The sequence below is a fragment of the Bos indicus genome, chromosome 8, assembly GCF_029378745.1.
Source record: "Bos indicus isolate NIAB-ARS_2022 breed Sahiwal x Tharparkar chromosome 8, NIAB-ARS_B.indTharparkar_mat_pri_1.0, whole genome shotgun sequence".
In the NCBI taxonomy this organism is placed as follows: Eukaryota; Metazoa; Chordata; class Mammalia; order Artiodactyla; family Bovidae; genus Bos; species Bos indicus.
In genome coordinates, this window is record NC_091767.1 from 11,421,807 (window position 1) to 11,437,990 (window position 16,184).

Consider the following 16,184-nt stretch of genomic DNA (forward strand, 5'->3'; position numbering starts at 1 on the left):
TGCCATTGAAAATATTTTAAAATACATTCAATCCACATGAATTTGTAGAATTTTAACGGACTTAACTGAATATCTGGTGTAAGGGGTCAGCGCCATCATTCTGAACAGGTGCAATTCACTGATGGTTTTGGATGTACAAAGAGGTTAAGTTGAATGTCTAAATTATGAAGCAGGTTGATGTGGAAGTTGCTTTACTTTAATTTTTGTGATTTAATCTTTGACATTTGTTTTTCATGTAATTTTGTCTTCCAAGGATTCTAGGATCCAAAGTGATCTGAATTAATGACTAATTCTAGCTAATTGAGGTATTTTCTTGTTTTTTTTTTACAGTATGGTTCTAAGGTTTTATAGCAGTACTGTTAGAGATGATTCATCTTTAAAAACTAAGTTGGAATAGACTTGAGACAAGTTTATTATTAAAGTTAATTCTGTGTTGAGTACAGTGAAATGAACTTAAGTACAGCAGTTGTATTAGACATTAGAAACATACTGAAACTTTCCATTTTCAACAGAAATACAATGATGCCCTCATTATCAATGAGGATGCACGGATGAAAGATGCTCTGAATTACTTGAAAAACTTCTTCAAAAATGTCCGGGCAGCAGGATTTGATGCAATTGAGCAAGATCTCACTCAGAGATTTGAAGGTGGGTGGTGTTTCCAAGGGGAGGAAGCCAGTGGAGCCTGGAGACTCCAGGGGCAGCGTACACAGATGATGTCACACTTAACAACACCTGGTGATGCTCAGGGACTTGTCCTGGGATTAAGAAGATAGGATACGCGGCAGGACTGTGATACTTCAGGGAAATCTGCACTTAGGAAAAGAATCTGCTGCTTACACTATTTCCTGTTTTGAAGAAGGAAAAAATAGTAGGATTTGCAAAAGATACATCCCATAGAAATAGTCAATTGATAGGAACATTTTTTGGTTTAACTTTTAGTAATTTTATAAAGATTTAAAAAATATAAAAAAAGTTTTAATGATATTAAGACTGTAATTTGAGCTAACTCTGTGAGATAGAGAAGGACAGGGAAGCCTGGCATGCTGCAGTTCATGGGGAGCAAAGAGTTGGACACGACTTGGCGACCAAACAAGATTGTAATTATGTACTTCTATATAAAGAAGAAAACCAATATGGCTCTTGATGCCACTGTGTCCATATTAAGAAAAATATAGGAAAATATTAAGTGAAAAGTAAGTCTTTCTTCTTTCTCTCTCAAATGCCTTTTTCCAAATAATAATTTTTTTGGTCTTTTTTGGTTAATACCAAAGTATTAACTATACATATGCTAAATACTGAACAACTAGCTCTCTGGGGGGAGGGGAAATTTATGCATTTATTAGTGTATTCAGTGTATGCATTGCATTGGTGGTTATTTATCATACAATTCTGGTCAGAGATTGAGAGATGAAGTGTTTGAACTATAGCTAAAGGTTGCAGTGTGTTCTAAATTACTAGAATTTGTAAACCTTTTGTGGGCTCCCAGGTGGCACCAGTGGTAAAGAACCTGCCTGCCAGTGCAGGAGATGCAAGACAGGTGGGTTTGACCTCTGGGTCAGGGAGATCCTCTGGAGGAGGGCACGGCAATCCACTCCAGCATTCTTACCTGGAGAATATCATGGACAGAGGAGGCTGGCAGGCTATCGTCCATAGTATAGCAAAGAGTTGGATATGACTGAAGCGACTTAGCACACGCACATAAACCTTTTGTAAAATATTCCCCTTTTTGCAGAAAAGCTGTTGGAACTAGAAGGTATTTCCATGGATCCCAGCAATGAGAACGCTAAACTCAAAGATCTCTGCTTCATCTTGCAAGAGGAATACCACTTAAACCCAGAGACCAGAACCATCCTCTTTGTGAAAACCCGAGCACTGGTGGATGTAAGCTTCTTCCTCCTTGTGGATACAAGTTGGCCCAGTACTATTTTAATTAAAAGATTGTCCATTCTTCACTTCTTTGCAATTAAGCATCCCTATAGGGTCTGTGTGGGTCTGTTTCTGGGCTCTTTATTCTATTCTGATTTTCTGTTTGTTTATCCTTACACTAATACCTCACTGTCTCAATCACTCTGGTTTATAATGCCTTGATACCCTCACAGCAAGCATTTCACAAATTTTTATTCTTTCCATCAATTAAAAAATTTTTAGCCATGTCTGTGGGCACCTAGTGGTACCTCACTAAGGTTTTAATTTGTATTTCGCTAATGACTAATATGATTTATCATTTTTTTCATATGCTCATTAGCCATTCATGTATCTCCTTTGATGAAGTATCTGTTTACATCTTTTGCCCATTTTAAAATGGGATTTAACTGGGTTATTTATTATTGTTGAGTTTTTAAGTTATTGTTGTTAGTTTTTTGAGAGTTCTTTTTTCTGACAAAAATGTCCTCTATCAGAAATGTGATTTGCAAACATTTTCTTCAAGATCTTTTCATTGTCTTAACTGTATCTCTTACTGAAAGTTTTAACCTTTGACAAGTCCATTTTATCTTTTTTTTTTTTTTCTTTTTGTGGATTGTGCTTTTGATTTTGTGTCTAAGAAACCTTTGCCTACCCAAGAGCACAGCTTTTCTCCCATGTTATCTTCTAGAAGTTTTATAGATTTAGATTTTATATTTAAGTCTACAATTCATTTTGAAGTATGGATTGAGATTTTTTTCTCTTAGCATGTGGGTATCCAGTTATTTCAGCATATATGATGAAAAGACTATCCTTTCTCCATTGAATTGCATTTGTAACTTAAAAAGATCAGTTGACTCTCTTCATGTTGGTCTATTTCTGGATTCTATATTCTGTTCCATTCATTTGTACATCTATCCTTTCACCCATTCTACGCGGTCTTGATTACTGTCGCTTTATAGTAATTAAGTCTTGAAATCAGGTAGTGTGAGTCTTCTGACTTTTTAATTTTTTTCAACATTGTCTTAGCTATCTTTCTTTACCTTTCCATTTTTATTTTAGAATAAACTCACCCACATCTATGAGAAAATCTATTGAAATTTCATTTGGGATTTCACTGAACCTATAGATAAAACTGGGGAGAAATGGTATCATAACAATGTATCTTTTTTATTTATATAGGGCTTCTGTATTAGTTATCTACTGCTGATAACAGTTTATCGCAAAACTAAGTAGCTGGAAACAACAGACATCTATAATGCATATGGGTCAGTAATCTGGAAACCACTAACTGGGTGTTTCCATCTCAGGATGTCTCATGAGGCTCCAGTCAAGTTGTTGGCCATGGCTACAGCCATCTCAAGGCTGGGAGGATCAACGTCCAACCCAACTTGTGTGGTTTTTGGCAGAAGATGTGCTTAGCTCATTCATGGGGGCTTCCCCAATCACTCAGTGGGTAAAGAATCTGCCTGCAATGCAGGAGACACAGAAGACACGGGTTTGATCCCTGGGTCAGGAAGATCCCTTGGAGAAGGAAATGGCAACCCACTTTAGTATTCTTGCCTGGGAAATCCCATTGACAGAGGAGCCTGGAGGGCGACAGTCCATAGGGGTCCCAAAGAGAGTTGGACATGACTTAGTGACTAAGTATGCACACACATGCTTAGCTCATTCATGGGGGCCTCTGCACAGGCCAGCCTCACAGAGAGGTGCTGGCTTCCCCTAGAGTAAGTGATCCAAGAGAGGTGGAGAGGGCACCTAATATCAAGGTCACAGACATGTTATAGTTTCAACTTGGAAGTGATTCCCCTCAGGTCTGCCTTATTTTATTCATTAGAAGCAAGTCAATAAGTTCAGTTCACACTTGAGGGGAAGGGATTAAACAGGATCTGAATTCCAAGGGGTGGAGATCACTTACAGCTACCTTAGAGGCTGCCTGCCACATCTTCTTTGGTTTCTTTTATCAGTGTTTTGTCATTTTCAGCATACAGATTCTGCACATATTTTGTTAAACTTATACCTAAGTGTTAATGCTATTATAAATGATACTTTTGTTTGTTGCTGGTATTTAGAAATACAACTAATGTCTGTATATTGATCTTGTGTCCTGAGATCTTTCTAAAGTCACTTATTTTCTACCTACCCACTATTCTGAACCTTGCCTTTTTCACTGAAAAAAATGTCTTAGAAATTGAATCATATCGGATTACAAAGATAGACACCATTATAGTTATTTGTTGCATAGAATTCAATCACAAGAAGCTTTTGATTCCTCAGGTCTGTTAGTCTTAAAACTACTTCAGCGTACTTGTCTGTACACTTTTTAAAAATTGAAGTAGAGTTGATTTATGGCATTGTATTTATTTCTGTACCGCAAAGCAATTCGGTTATACATATACATACATTCTTTTTTAATTCTTTTCCATTATCGTTTACTTTAAGCTTTTTTTCTACTTGCATTGTTGTTTAGTCACTAAGTCACGTCCAACTCTTTGTGACCCCATGGACTGCCACATGCCAAGTTCCCCTGTCCTCCACTATCTCACGGAGTTTGCTCAAATCCCATGTCCATTGAGTCAGTGGTGCTATCTAACCATCCCACCCTCTGCCATTCCCTCTTTTTGCCTTCGTTCTTTCCCAGTATCAAGATCTTTTCCAGTGAGTCAGCTCTTCAAATCAGGTGGCATATATTCAATATTGAATTAATACAGATAATATACAAATAGTGACAATTTCTTTGTATTTTCAGGCCTTAAAGAACTGGATTGAAGAAAATCCTAAACTCAGCTTTCTAAAACCTGGCATATTGACTGGACGTGGCAGAACAAATCAGACAATGGGTATTTATATATAGTGCATTAGATCTAATATATATATAAGAACATATATATTTTAATTCTTAGTACTTGTATCAGTCAGGGTTCAACCAGAGAAGCAAAACCAGTAGGAGATTATAAATACATTCATATATATATATAGCAACACATGTATACTGTACACAGACAGGCACACAGGGATTTAGCACAAGGAACTGACACACACCTGGACTGGCAAAGCCAGTCTGAGTCTGCAGGGCAGGCCAGGATCAGGTGGAATCCCATAGGCATGAGCTGTCCAGAGTCTCTGAGGTCACGGATCACCTCAGTCCTCTTTTCAAGGGCTGCCTTGTTTAGGTCAGGCCTGCCTAAAATGAAGTCCCTATTGAGTAACCATATCAACTGATTTAAGAAGTTTAATTACATCTGCAAATTCCCTTCACAGAAACACCTAGGTGAATATCTGGGGACTGCAGTTCGGCCTAGCTCAGTGGACACATTGAAAAGCCATCACCATGCTCAAATGTCAGAAACTTGTAGACTTTCCTCCTCCCATATGTCCTGCAGACAAAACCGAAGTTTTGTTTTGTTTTTAATATTGTTTGAGTATATTACTCTCTTGCTCAAATTTTCAACCAGTAGATTAACTGGAAATAGAAATGCTGTCTATTTTATTGTTATTCTTTAAAGTGTAAAAAACTTACATGCATTATGTATTTTATAATTTTAAAAAGTCCTAGAGATAATCCTAAAATCTGGGTAGGGGGTTAAAGGATGAAAGGCTACCTTTGATCCTCGGTGGCCAGTCCTCATGCTGACATTCTCACAGCCTTGCTCCCCACGCCTCAGTGACAAGCAACGACAAGTCCTCACTGTATCTCTAATTTAGTGCTCTTTATAATAAACAGTCCTGCTCTCAGTCCTCGGTCATCACCCTTGAAGTTTCCCTTTATGCAAAATTTAAGCCTCACTAATCTAAAAAGCAAAGTCAGATTTTGAATAGTTGGCTTACCAAATGAGGTTGTGCTTGGAATTCAGAGGCTTCTGCCATATGACTCCAGCATGAGTCCAACTTGATTTTCAAACTTTGTTATTCATCCATACATAAGCACCTAGAAGATATTTGTTTGTCCATCCCTCCATTCATCCATCCATTCACTCATTCATCTATCCATCCACCATCCACCCACATTCATTGAGAACTCACTCTGTGCCAGTAACTGTGCTTCTGCCGGGCAGCCTCCCCCTCCTCCTAAGTCTAGACCACTAGGGCGGAGTCTCCCTTGCCCACATCCCACAGCACACAGTTCTGGCTCCATTCATTGTCATCATATTGAATTATACTTTCCCATGTATAGCCTTCTTCTACAAACTAGGAGCTCCCTTTAGATAAAAATGAACCTTTTAACCATTCTATCCTTATCTGACAAACCATAATTGCAGAATAAATGTTTGATGAACAAATAGTTAAGTTCAGAAATTAGTGAAGTGTGGTGTCTGTCTTGGGCATGTTCATTGTTCAGTAGATCATGTTGAAAAGAAATTGTTTTGGCCTCAGCAAAATATATCTCAAGATTTTGCTGCCAATATACTGGGACAGAGTTGGAACTTTTATAAATTCTGTTAACTCTGAGGTGGGGACCACTTAAGTTCCTGCTCTTCTCAGTGTATCAGTGGCTGGAAACTGCACGGTGGTAGGGTCCTCAACTTAAATCCCAAGCCTGGTTTTGCTAGTTAGCTGTCAGTTTACCATCCCTCCAAAACCTCCAGGTTTTCACCTGTAATAAAGGGGAATCATAACATTTGCCATATCAACCTAAAAAGGGCCTTGTGAAGTTGCAGTGAGTAAGTAGATGTGAAAAGGTCTTGTTAGCTGAGGACTCCTGTATGTGCACAAAGGTGTTACAGTTAGCTATTGATATATTTTTAAAATTTTTATTGGAAATAGTTGATTTATTGGAAATAGTTGCGTTACTTTCAGGTATACAGCTAAGTGAATCGGTTACACATATACATACAGCCACTCTTTTTTTTAGATTCTTTTCCCACAGAGGCCATTACAGAGTATTGAGCAGGTTCTTATTAGTTATCTGTTTTGTATGTAATGGTGTGTATATGTCAGTCCCAGTCTCTGTTTATCCCTCCCCCCTTACCCTCTGGTAACCATGTTTGTTTTCTACATGCATGACTCTACTTCGGTTTTGTAAATACATGCATTTGTACCCTTTTCTTTAGACTCTACACATAAGTGGTATTATATGGTATTTGTCCAGCTGTTGGTATTTTTTCAAAAAGTTTAATATTTGTTTTGAGATATCGTGACTGAAACCACATAGCTAGTAGGTGCTGCAGCTGGAATTTGAGGTCAGGCAGACTTGTGATAGAGTCCAAGATGTTAGACCCCCACCTTATCTTCTCTAAAGCAAGGACAGGGATAGGCCCTTCCCCAAGGGGTGTTGTGAGATCATGAATGTAAAGCACTTATCACAGTACCTGGCGTGTCGTAAGCTTTCCATAATTAACGGCTGTTTTTCCAAGGGTAAAGCTCCCTCTTGGTGAGTTATGTCATGCCCTCTGACACAGGAATGACGCTCCCAGCACAGAAGTGTGCACTGGATGCATTCCGAACCAACAGAGACAGCAAGATTCTAATTGCTACCTCGGTCGCCGATGAAGGCATTGACATTGCTCAGTGCAATCTGGTCATCCTCTACGAGTATGTGGGCAATGTCATCAAAATGATCCAGACCAGAGGTAAGAAGAGCTGTGATGCCAGGACTCAAAGGCTGCCATCTTGTCTGACTTGTGAACGTGTCTGTCCTTCCAGCTCTTCTCCTTTGCTGTGACTGGCGGCACGGTGGCCCCTTCTATCACCGGCCCTTACGGTGACCTACTTGGTCAGGATGGGGTGGCTACAGTTTTGTCCACAATGTTGTCTGTTTTTGTTCTTGTTCACAATGAATATTGCTTACTTGGTTAATATTGGCTGACATGTTGATGGAAGGAAAATTCCAGCTTTGAGGCTTCGGCAGTCACATGTGAGCCGTTCATGGCTGTGCTTAGGTGCTGGGGGGTCCCTTGTGTGCCAGAAAGGATGTGCAAGGAGTTCTCCCACTGGAACTAGGCAGCCTCCTAACTAGTCTTTCTTATTTTTTCTTAATTTCCATAACTACAGCTGCCACATTATTTTTCCTGAAAAACAGCTCTGAGCATGTCACCTCCCTGTATAGAAACTCCCATGGTTCCCAAATCTTCTTGATGTTAAAGCATTTTCAAAATCCGGCACCCTCTTATGTTTCCAACCTTATTTCCCATTCTTCCACTTTGTGCATTATCCACTTCAGCCTCCCTGGCTTCATCTTTTTTCCTGTTTGAAGGACTTGCTCATATATTGCTGCTGCTGCTCTTTGTTTCTCTTCCCCTGCTTCCACATCACCGCTTCCTCAGTCTCCCAGCTGGCAATCATCTCTAATTTGAATGCCCATGGCCCTTTTATCCATCTTTCTTATACCACTTCTCATTTTCCACCTATATTCTGGTGGTTGTGAACATGTCTCTTTTTTAAAAGTTTTATTTATTTATTTTTGGCTGTGCTGGGTTTTCCTTGCTTTTTGCTCGGGCTTTGCTCCAGTTGTGGTATGCGGGCTTCTCGTTATGGTGGGTTGTCTTATTGCAGAGCACAGGCTCTAGGGTGTGCACGTGGGCTCGTAGTTGTGGTACACAGGCTTAGTTGCCCCGTGGCATGTGGCATCTTCCTGGACCAGGACTTTAACTTGTTTCCCCTGCATTGGCAGGTAGATTCCCATCCACTGGACCACCAGTGAAGTCCTGTGAACATCTCTTATTTCCCCATTTCCCCATCTGTTTATCATTCATCTTTGGGGCCGTCACAGTGTCATCCGGGAGGTGCTTGCTGGGTTGTTTTTAAGCAGTGTCTCTAAGAATGTGTCTGTCCCATCACACTGCACCAGGGAGACCCTGAGCAAGCAGCCTAAAGCGGGCTCCTTGTTTGTCTGAATGTTTAATGTGCAGCTGCACACCTGCGTTTGACTCCACACCCTACCAGCTCGGCTTTTCCAGAAAGTGGGATTCAGTGAACCAAAGTTGAATTTTAGGAATAGCCCTGCTTCGTTCACATTCTCAGATTTGTCAGAGTTTTACATCAAAGACACCGTAAAATGTTTATTTTCTAACAGGCAGAGGAAGAGCAAGAGGGAGCAAGTGCTTCCTTCTGACTAGTAATGCTGATGTAATCGAAAAAGAAAAACTGAACATCTGCCAAGAAAAAATGATGAATGAGTCCATTTCAAGGCTGCAGGGATGGAATGAAGCAGTATTTAAGGAAAAGGTAAGTCTTTGCATCCGTGTTACTCCTTCAGAATCTAACTGTAAGCCATGAACAGGGACCTTGAGCATGGTTGGTACCTGTTATCATTTTGCTCTGTTTCTTAGGTTGTATTTTTATTTTTTTAAGTATTTGTTTATTTGTCTGCATTGGGTTTAGTTGCAACATGTAGGATCTTCATTGCAGAGTGCAGGCTTCTCTCTAGCTGTGGTGCACAGGCTTAGAAGTTGTGGCAGACTAGTTGCCCCACAGTATGGGGGATCTTGGTTTCTCAACCAGGGATCTAACTCTCGTCCCCTCCATTGGAAGGTGGGTTCTGAACCACTGGACCGCCAGGAATTCACCCCACAGTGAATATCAGGTTTGTTCTGCTTTACTTCTCAGTGAGCTAAAATACATTTCATTAGCGCTAATGCTTGAAGCTATGCTTTTAGATATAAAAGGGAAACAGCTAGAATAGCTCCTACACGGACAGTTCATTTTGAGGACAACACCCTAACACTGCAAGACACAGCTCTTAGTCTTTTCTTCACATCACTTTCTAACATCTGGAGTCCTCAGGGAGAAGGTCCTGGCGCACTGTGCCTGGAGCTGTGCCCAGTATTGGAAGGCCTGTTTACACATATGGATGATTCAGTGGACCTTGAAGTAGCATGCTGGCTCAGTCCAGCCTCTCAGTAGTGACCTTAGTTTGACTTTAATTTTCTTTATGACACAGCATGGAAGCAGATTAGGGAAAGAGACACACACACACAGATACCCCCACACACAGACACCCATACTTTCTCCAGACTGTTTGCAGAGACTTCATCTCAGACTCTGTGGAAACACTGGACTCTGCAGGCCTGGGGAAGAGCTTTAACGTTAGAATCAGTGGTTCCAGTCTCCACTCTGCCACTTACAGAACGTGTGACTTCAGGTAGTTCCTCTTTGAAATCATCATTCTTATTTGTAGAACTCACAGGGTGGTTTTGGAGATAAAGTGAGATGTATGCATTGCTTCCTACAGTGCCTGGTTTAAAGTAAGTGCTTAAAACGGGAGTTGTTACAGGACAAGGGTGAGAGGCCTACTTTAACTTCATGAAGATGAGTCTTACAATTCAGTAGACTAATTCCATAGGGTTCATAATTTTGAAAAGTCATAATCTGTATGCTCAAAAAAGTCCTGAGAAGGAATGAACTATCGAAAGCAAACTAATGCTTACTTTAGGAAAAAATTACGATGTTATGTCAGCGTTGACTCATTTTAAAAAACATTTCTCCCTAAAGTTAGGAGAACAAGATATTTGAAAACACCTCGTCTACATTTTCACTGAGAATTGCAGGGAAATTCTTTAGTTCCTCTTAATTTCCCCCCTTAATTTTACTTAGGATAGGGTTTTTTCACTGAGCCACTTCTCCATTTTGTAGAATATAGGGACGATGCTGATTAAAGGCTTTAAAACCTTTTTAGCTTTGGCATAATATTTTTATCTCCTCCACTAGGTAACAGTGTGCTTGCAGTCACGTGTGGCAAAAGCAATAGAGTAAAAGCCTGTTGAGGAAGACAGAGGCTGGAACAAACATATAGGCATTATTATTTTTTTTTAATAATTTTATTGATTGATTTATATTATTTTTGGCTGTGCTGAGTCTTTGCTGCTGCCAGGACTTTTCTCGAGCTGCAGTGAGTGGGGCTACTCTCTAGTTAAGGCGAGCAGGCTTCTCATTGCTGTGGCTGCTCTTATTGCGGAGCATGGGCTTAGGAAGTGAAGGCTTCAGTAGTCGTGGTTCTCAGGCTCTGGAGCACAGGCTTAATAGTTGTGGCACACGGGTTTAGTTGCTCCACAGCATGTGGGATCTTCCTGGACCAGGGATTGAACCCATGTCTCCTGCATTAGCAGACGGATTGTTTACCACTGAGCCACCAGAGAAGCCCTAGAGTTCAATTTTTTTTTTTTAATTTTTAAAATTATATTTTAAATTAAAATTTAATTTTTCTGTCTTTTGACTTTTTTTTTCAAACTTTCTATTTTGTATTGGGGTATAGCCGATTAACAATATTGTGGTGGTTTCAGGTGAATAGCGAAGGTGCTCAGCCATACGTTCTTTTGTATCCAACGCATCAGGTCATAGAGTGCAGTGAGGAGAAAATGGACTGTTGTTAAATATATGTTGAATTAGGCTATTTAATAGCACTGGGGAATTCCCCTAACATGCATCTATTGAAAATGGGCAGAGATGGTAAAGAGTGAGCAAGGACCCAGCTCTAGGGTGGCCAGGAGTTGCTGCTAGCTGGTAATGCCGTGGCGGTCAGGAGCGCAGAGTCTTGGTCTCGTCTCTGTCCTGCTGTGGTGAACAGCGCACACTGCCATGTTGAAAGAGGCAGGCTTTGTTGTCAAGGGCAGAGGCTTAGGAGAAGTATACCAAGGTAGGGGAAACCTCATTCTCTTAAAAGTCAAAGGATTTATGGTTCTTGGGGTGAGCCCCCTGTCTGTGGTGTTTTGAAAAGGGAAAGACTAGAGATCTCTTCAAGAAAATTAGAGATACCAAGGGAACATTTCACGCAAAGATGGGTTCAATAAAGGACTGAAATGGTATGGACCTAACAGAAGCAGAAGATATTAAGAACAGGTGGCAAGAATACACAGAAGAACTGTACAAAAAAGATCTTCACGACCCAGTTAATTACAATGGTGTGATCACTCACCTAGAGCCAGACATCCTGGAATGTGAAGTCAAGTGGGCCTTAGGAAGCATCACTACAAACAAACCTAGTGAGGTGATGAAATTCCACTTGAGCTATTTCAAATCCTGAAAGATGATGCTGTGAAAGTGCTGCACTCAATATGCCAGCAAATTTGGAAAACTCAGCAGTGGCCACAAGACTGGAAAAGGTCAGTTTTCATTCCAATCCCTAAGAAAGGCAATGCCAAAGAATGCTCAAACTACCCCACAATTGTACTCCTCTCACTCGCTAGTAAAGTAATGCTCAAAATTCTCCAAGCCAGGCTTCAGCAATATGTGAACCGTGAACTTCATGATGTTCAAGCTGGTTTTAGAAAAGGCAGAGGGGTGGGACGTGCAATGGAAACGGGATGCTGGCTGCTCGGCGGCAAGTTTGAGGACTCGGTGTTCGAGGAGAAGTAAGTTTAAAAAAAAAAAAAAAAGAAAAGGCAGAGGAACCACAGATAAATTGCCAACATCCACTGGATCATCAAAAAAGCAAGAGTTCCATAAAAACATTGATTTCTGCTTTACTGACTATGCCAAAGCCTTTGACTGTGTGGATCACAATAAACTGTGGAAAATTCTGAAAGAGATGGGAATACCAGACCACCTGATCTTCCTCTTGAGAAATTTGTATGCAGGTCAGGAAGCAACAGTTAGAACTGGACGTGGAACAACAGACTGGTTCCAAATAGGAAAAGGAGTACGTCAAGGCTGTATATTGTCACCCTGTTTATTTAACTTCTATGCAGAGTACATCATGAGAAACGCTGGACTGGAAGAAGCACAAGCTGGGATCAAGATTACTGGGAGAAATATCAGTAACCTCAGATATGCAGATGATACCACCCTTATGGCAGAAAGTGAAGAGGAACTAAAAAGCCTCTTGATGAAAGTGAAAGTGGAGAGTGAAAAAGTTGTCTTAAAGCTCAACATTCAGAAAACTAAGATCATGGCCTCTGGGCCCATCACTTCATGGGAAATAGATGGGGAAACAGTGGAGACAGTGGCTGACTTTATTTTGAGGGGCTGAGGAAATATTTGAGGTTATTATAATGCAGTGAGAGACTTTATTTTTTGAGCTCCAAAATCACTGCAGATTGTGACTGCAGCCATGAAATTAAAAGACGCTTGCTCCTTGGAAGAAAAGCTATGACCAACCTAGACAGCATATTAAAAAACAGAGACATTACTTTACCAACAAAGGTCTGTCTAGTCAAAGCTATGGTTTTTCCAGTGGTCATGTATGGATGTGAGAGTTGGACTATAAGGAAAGCTGAACACCAAAAAATTGATGCTTTTTAAACTGTGGTGTTGGAGAAGACTCTTGAGAGTCCCTTGGCCTGCAAGGAGATCCAACCAGTCCATCCTAGAGGAAATCAGTCCTGAATATTCATTGGAAGGACTGATGCTGAAGCTGAAACACCAGTACTTTGGCCACCTGATGTATAGAACCGACTCATTGGAAAAGACCCTGATGCTTGGAAAGATTGAAGGCAGGAGAAGAAGGGGGATGACAGAGGATGAGATGGTTGGATGGCATCACCGATGCGATGGACATGAGTTTGAGCAAGCTCCAGGAGCTGGTGATGGACAGGGAAGCCTGGTGTGCTGCAGTCCATGGGGTTGCAAAGAGTTGGACACAACTGAGCTACTGAACTGAACTATTTAATTGCATTTTAGTGTATGATTGAACATCATTAGATGTAGGTGATTTTTTTTAATTGGATGCCCAAAGGGCAAGTTTATATTTTTACCTTTTTTCCCATCACATTCCCCCCACCCTGAGCCTGCCTTAAGTAATGATCAGAACTATGTCTGAGAAATTAAAATTCCTCATAGGGAAATGTAACCCAGGAATTTCATTTCTAGAAATTTACCCAGAGGAAATAACAAGGTAAATGCACACATCATGCAGCGGTTTTACAGCAGTGAAAATGTGAATTGGAAATAGGGCACATTAAGCTTCCTTTATGCTTACAGAAACAATGAAGATAATTATAGGTGGGATGGAGTAGAGTGGGGAATCAGGGGAGAGAAAATCATTTTGATTGCTTTCCTGACCTATATTCCAGGCCTAAACTTTTTTTAATATAAATCAAGTTTTATTTGAATTTGAAGTGCTTTAGAGATCAATGACTTCTCAATGGTTGATCAGTAACCAGTACAAGGTATAAGGGGCTGGGACATTTCTGTTCACAGTGACAATAACTGTCTCATCCGTGCAGAATATGGGCTCTCCACCAAGCCCTGCAAATGCTTATTTTTATCAATGGGTCTCACAGTGATCCATGTGGTCAAGCCTCTCATGAAGTCACGCTCTGGGAGGGAAACTGAGGCATGAAAATTTTCAGTGTCAGATCACATAGCTAGGTCGCAGTAGAGCTGGCAGAGTCCATCTGTCTAAACTCTGCATGTGTTGGCCTAACCAGAAATGTTTGAAGCATAAATAAGGACAACTAAAAAAATTTTACCGAGCAATAGAAGGTAAATTAAGAGAAAAGAAACCCTGGGACTACCCTGGTGGTCCAGTGGCTAAGACTCCGAGCTCCCAATGCAGGGAGCCCACGTTCAATCCTTGGTCAGGGAACTAGATCCCACATGCTGCAACTAAGACCCAGCACAGCCAAGTAAAAAACTTGTGAAAAAGAAAAGAAACACCATTTTCTTGAATGGAATGACTGGATATTTTAAAGATGTGCATTTACTGCAAATTCAGTTGTACATTTATCATAGCCCATAATCAAAATATAAATGATATTTTAGCTTTGTAAAATGGCTCCAGAGTTTATATAGACACATACATAAATGAAAATAGCGATGACATTTCTGAAAAAATAACTCATGAACAGGTATTGCCCTACCCAGTACTGAAGTACAAGTCACCATCATTAACATTTTCATGGTTCTCGGCAAAAGACTAGCCTAACAGACCAAGACGAATACCAAGGAGCATTAAAGCTATGCCAGGCAGTCCTGATCAATTATTAACTCATGTTACCTCCCAACAACCTAGGATGTAAATGCTATGACTATTCCCATTTTATATTTGAGGCACTTGCCCAGAATGACACAGCTGCTCAGTGGTAGGAGCAGGGCTTACACCTAAGCTGTCTGGTTCCACCTGGAACCCTGGATGAAAAAGAGGCAGCCCCGCAGAGCAGCGGGGCAGAGCAGATCCTTCCACACACAGCTCTGCTCTGTGGTCATCATGCTTTCTTCCTTTATTCTTCTGTCATGTTCTTCTCTTTGGAGAATTTCTTTTTGCTCTTCTTTTAGGGAAGGGAACGTCTGCTGGTGCACAGATTCTTAAAATAATTTGTTTTGCTTCACCTGAGAATGTCTTGATTTCCTCTATTTCTGAAGTATATATTGAGGAGTATATAGGCATTTGGATTGACAGGGTTTTCTTTTAGCATTTGAAAAATATCGTGTCACTTTTGCCTGCTGTCCACATTCTCTGGTGAGAAATCTGGTGTCATTCAGATTGTTTTTCCCTTGTAGGTAAGGTGCATTTTTTTTTTTTTTTTCTGGTTGCTCTCAAGACTTTTTTCCTGTGTGTTTAGAGAACAGACTTGTGTTTGCCAAGGAGGAGTGGATCGGGGAGGGAAGCTTGGGGTCAGCAAATTAAATGTAAACTATTATATATAATAGTTTAAACAGCAGTAGAATAAACAACAAGGTCATACTAGATAGCACAGGGAACATATTCAATATTCTGTGATAAACCATACTAGGAAAAAATGTGTCTATATGTGTGTAATTGAGTCACTTTGCTGTACAGCAGAGATTGACATAACATTGTAAATCAACTACACTTAAATTGAAAAAAATTTTAAAAAGACAATATAAATCAAAGGATCTGGACTTCCCATAGGATAAATCTCTTAAAGGTGAAATTACTACATAAAAAAACCATGTAAATCCAGAAATGGATAAATACACGAAGGTAAGGGGCAAACCATACACACACACCGAAGTGTTGCCCTGTGCCTTTAGTTTTCAGAAGTTTCATTATAATGTGTCTTGGTGTGGTTTCTCTGCATTTATCCTGTTTGGATTTGTCCAGCATCTTATATCTGCAGGGTTCTGTTATGTAAAATTTGGGAAATGTTTAGTCATTGTTTGTCTGAGTACTTTTTAAGCTCTGCTCTTTCCCCTCTCCTGTCATAACTGTTAGATCTTTTTAAAATAGTCCTAAAGTTACCTGAGGCTCTGCTCATTTATTAATTTTTTTCTATTTACTTTCTGTTGTTTAGATTGGGTCATTCCTGTTGTTCTGTCTTCCAGTTCACGGATTCTTTCCTTTGTCCTCTCCATTCTGCTATTGAGCCCATCCACTAAACTTTTTGTTTTGGTTATTGTATCTTTTAGTTCTAAAATTTCCATTCTGTTCTTCTTTATATCTT

The 16,184-nt window shown here is 40.2% G+C and overlaps 1 protein-coding gene across 1 annotated transcript in view; it reads left to right on the forward strand.

The window, feature by feature from the left end:
* The window catches only part of RIGI (RNA sensor RIG-I), an 81,072-nt gene that overhangs the window by 59,762 nt on the left and 5,126 nt on the right, over positions 1 to 16,184 (forward strand). Inside the window, exons 13-17 of the mRNA XM_019965850.2 lie at positions 513 to 648; positions 1,736 to 1,884; positions 4,655 to 4,745; positions 7,305 to 7,475; positions 8,918 to 9,069. Of these exons, the coding sequence (XP_019821409.2) occupies positions 513 to 648; positions 1,736 to 1,884; positions 4,655 to 4,745; positions 7,305 to 7,475; positions 8,918 to 9,069 (699 nt within the window). The remainder of the gene's footprint in view (positions 1 to 512; positions 649 to 1,735; positions 1,885 to 4,654; positions 4,746 to 7,304; positions 7,476 to 8,917; positions 9,070 to 16,184) is intronic.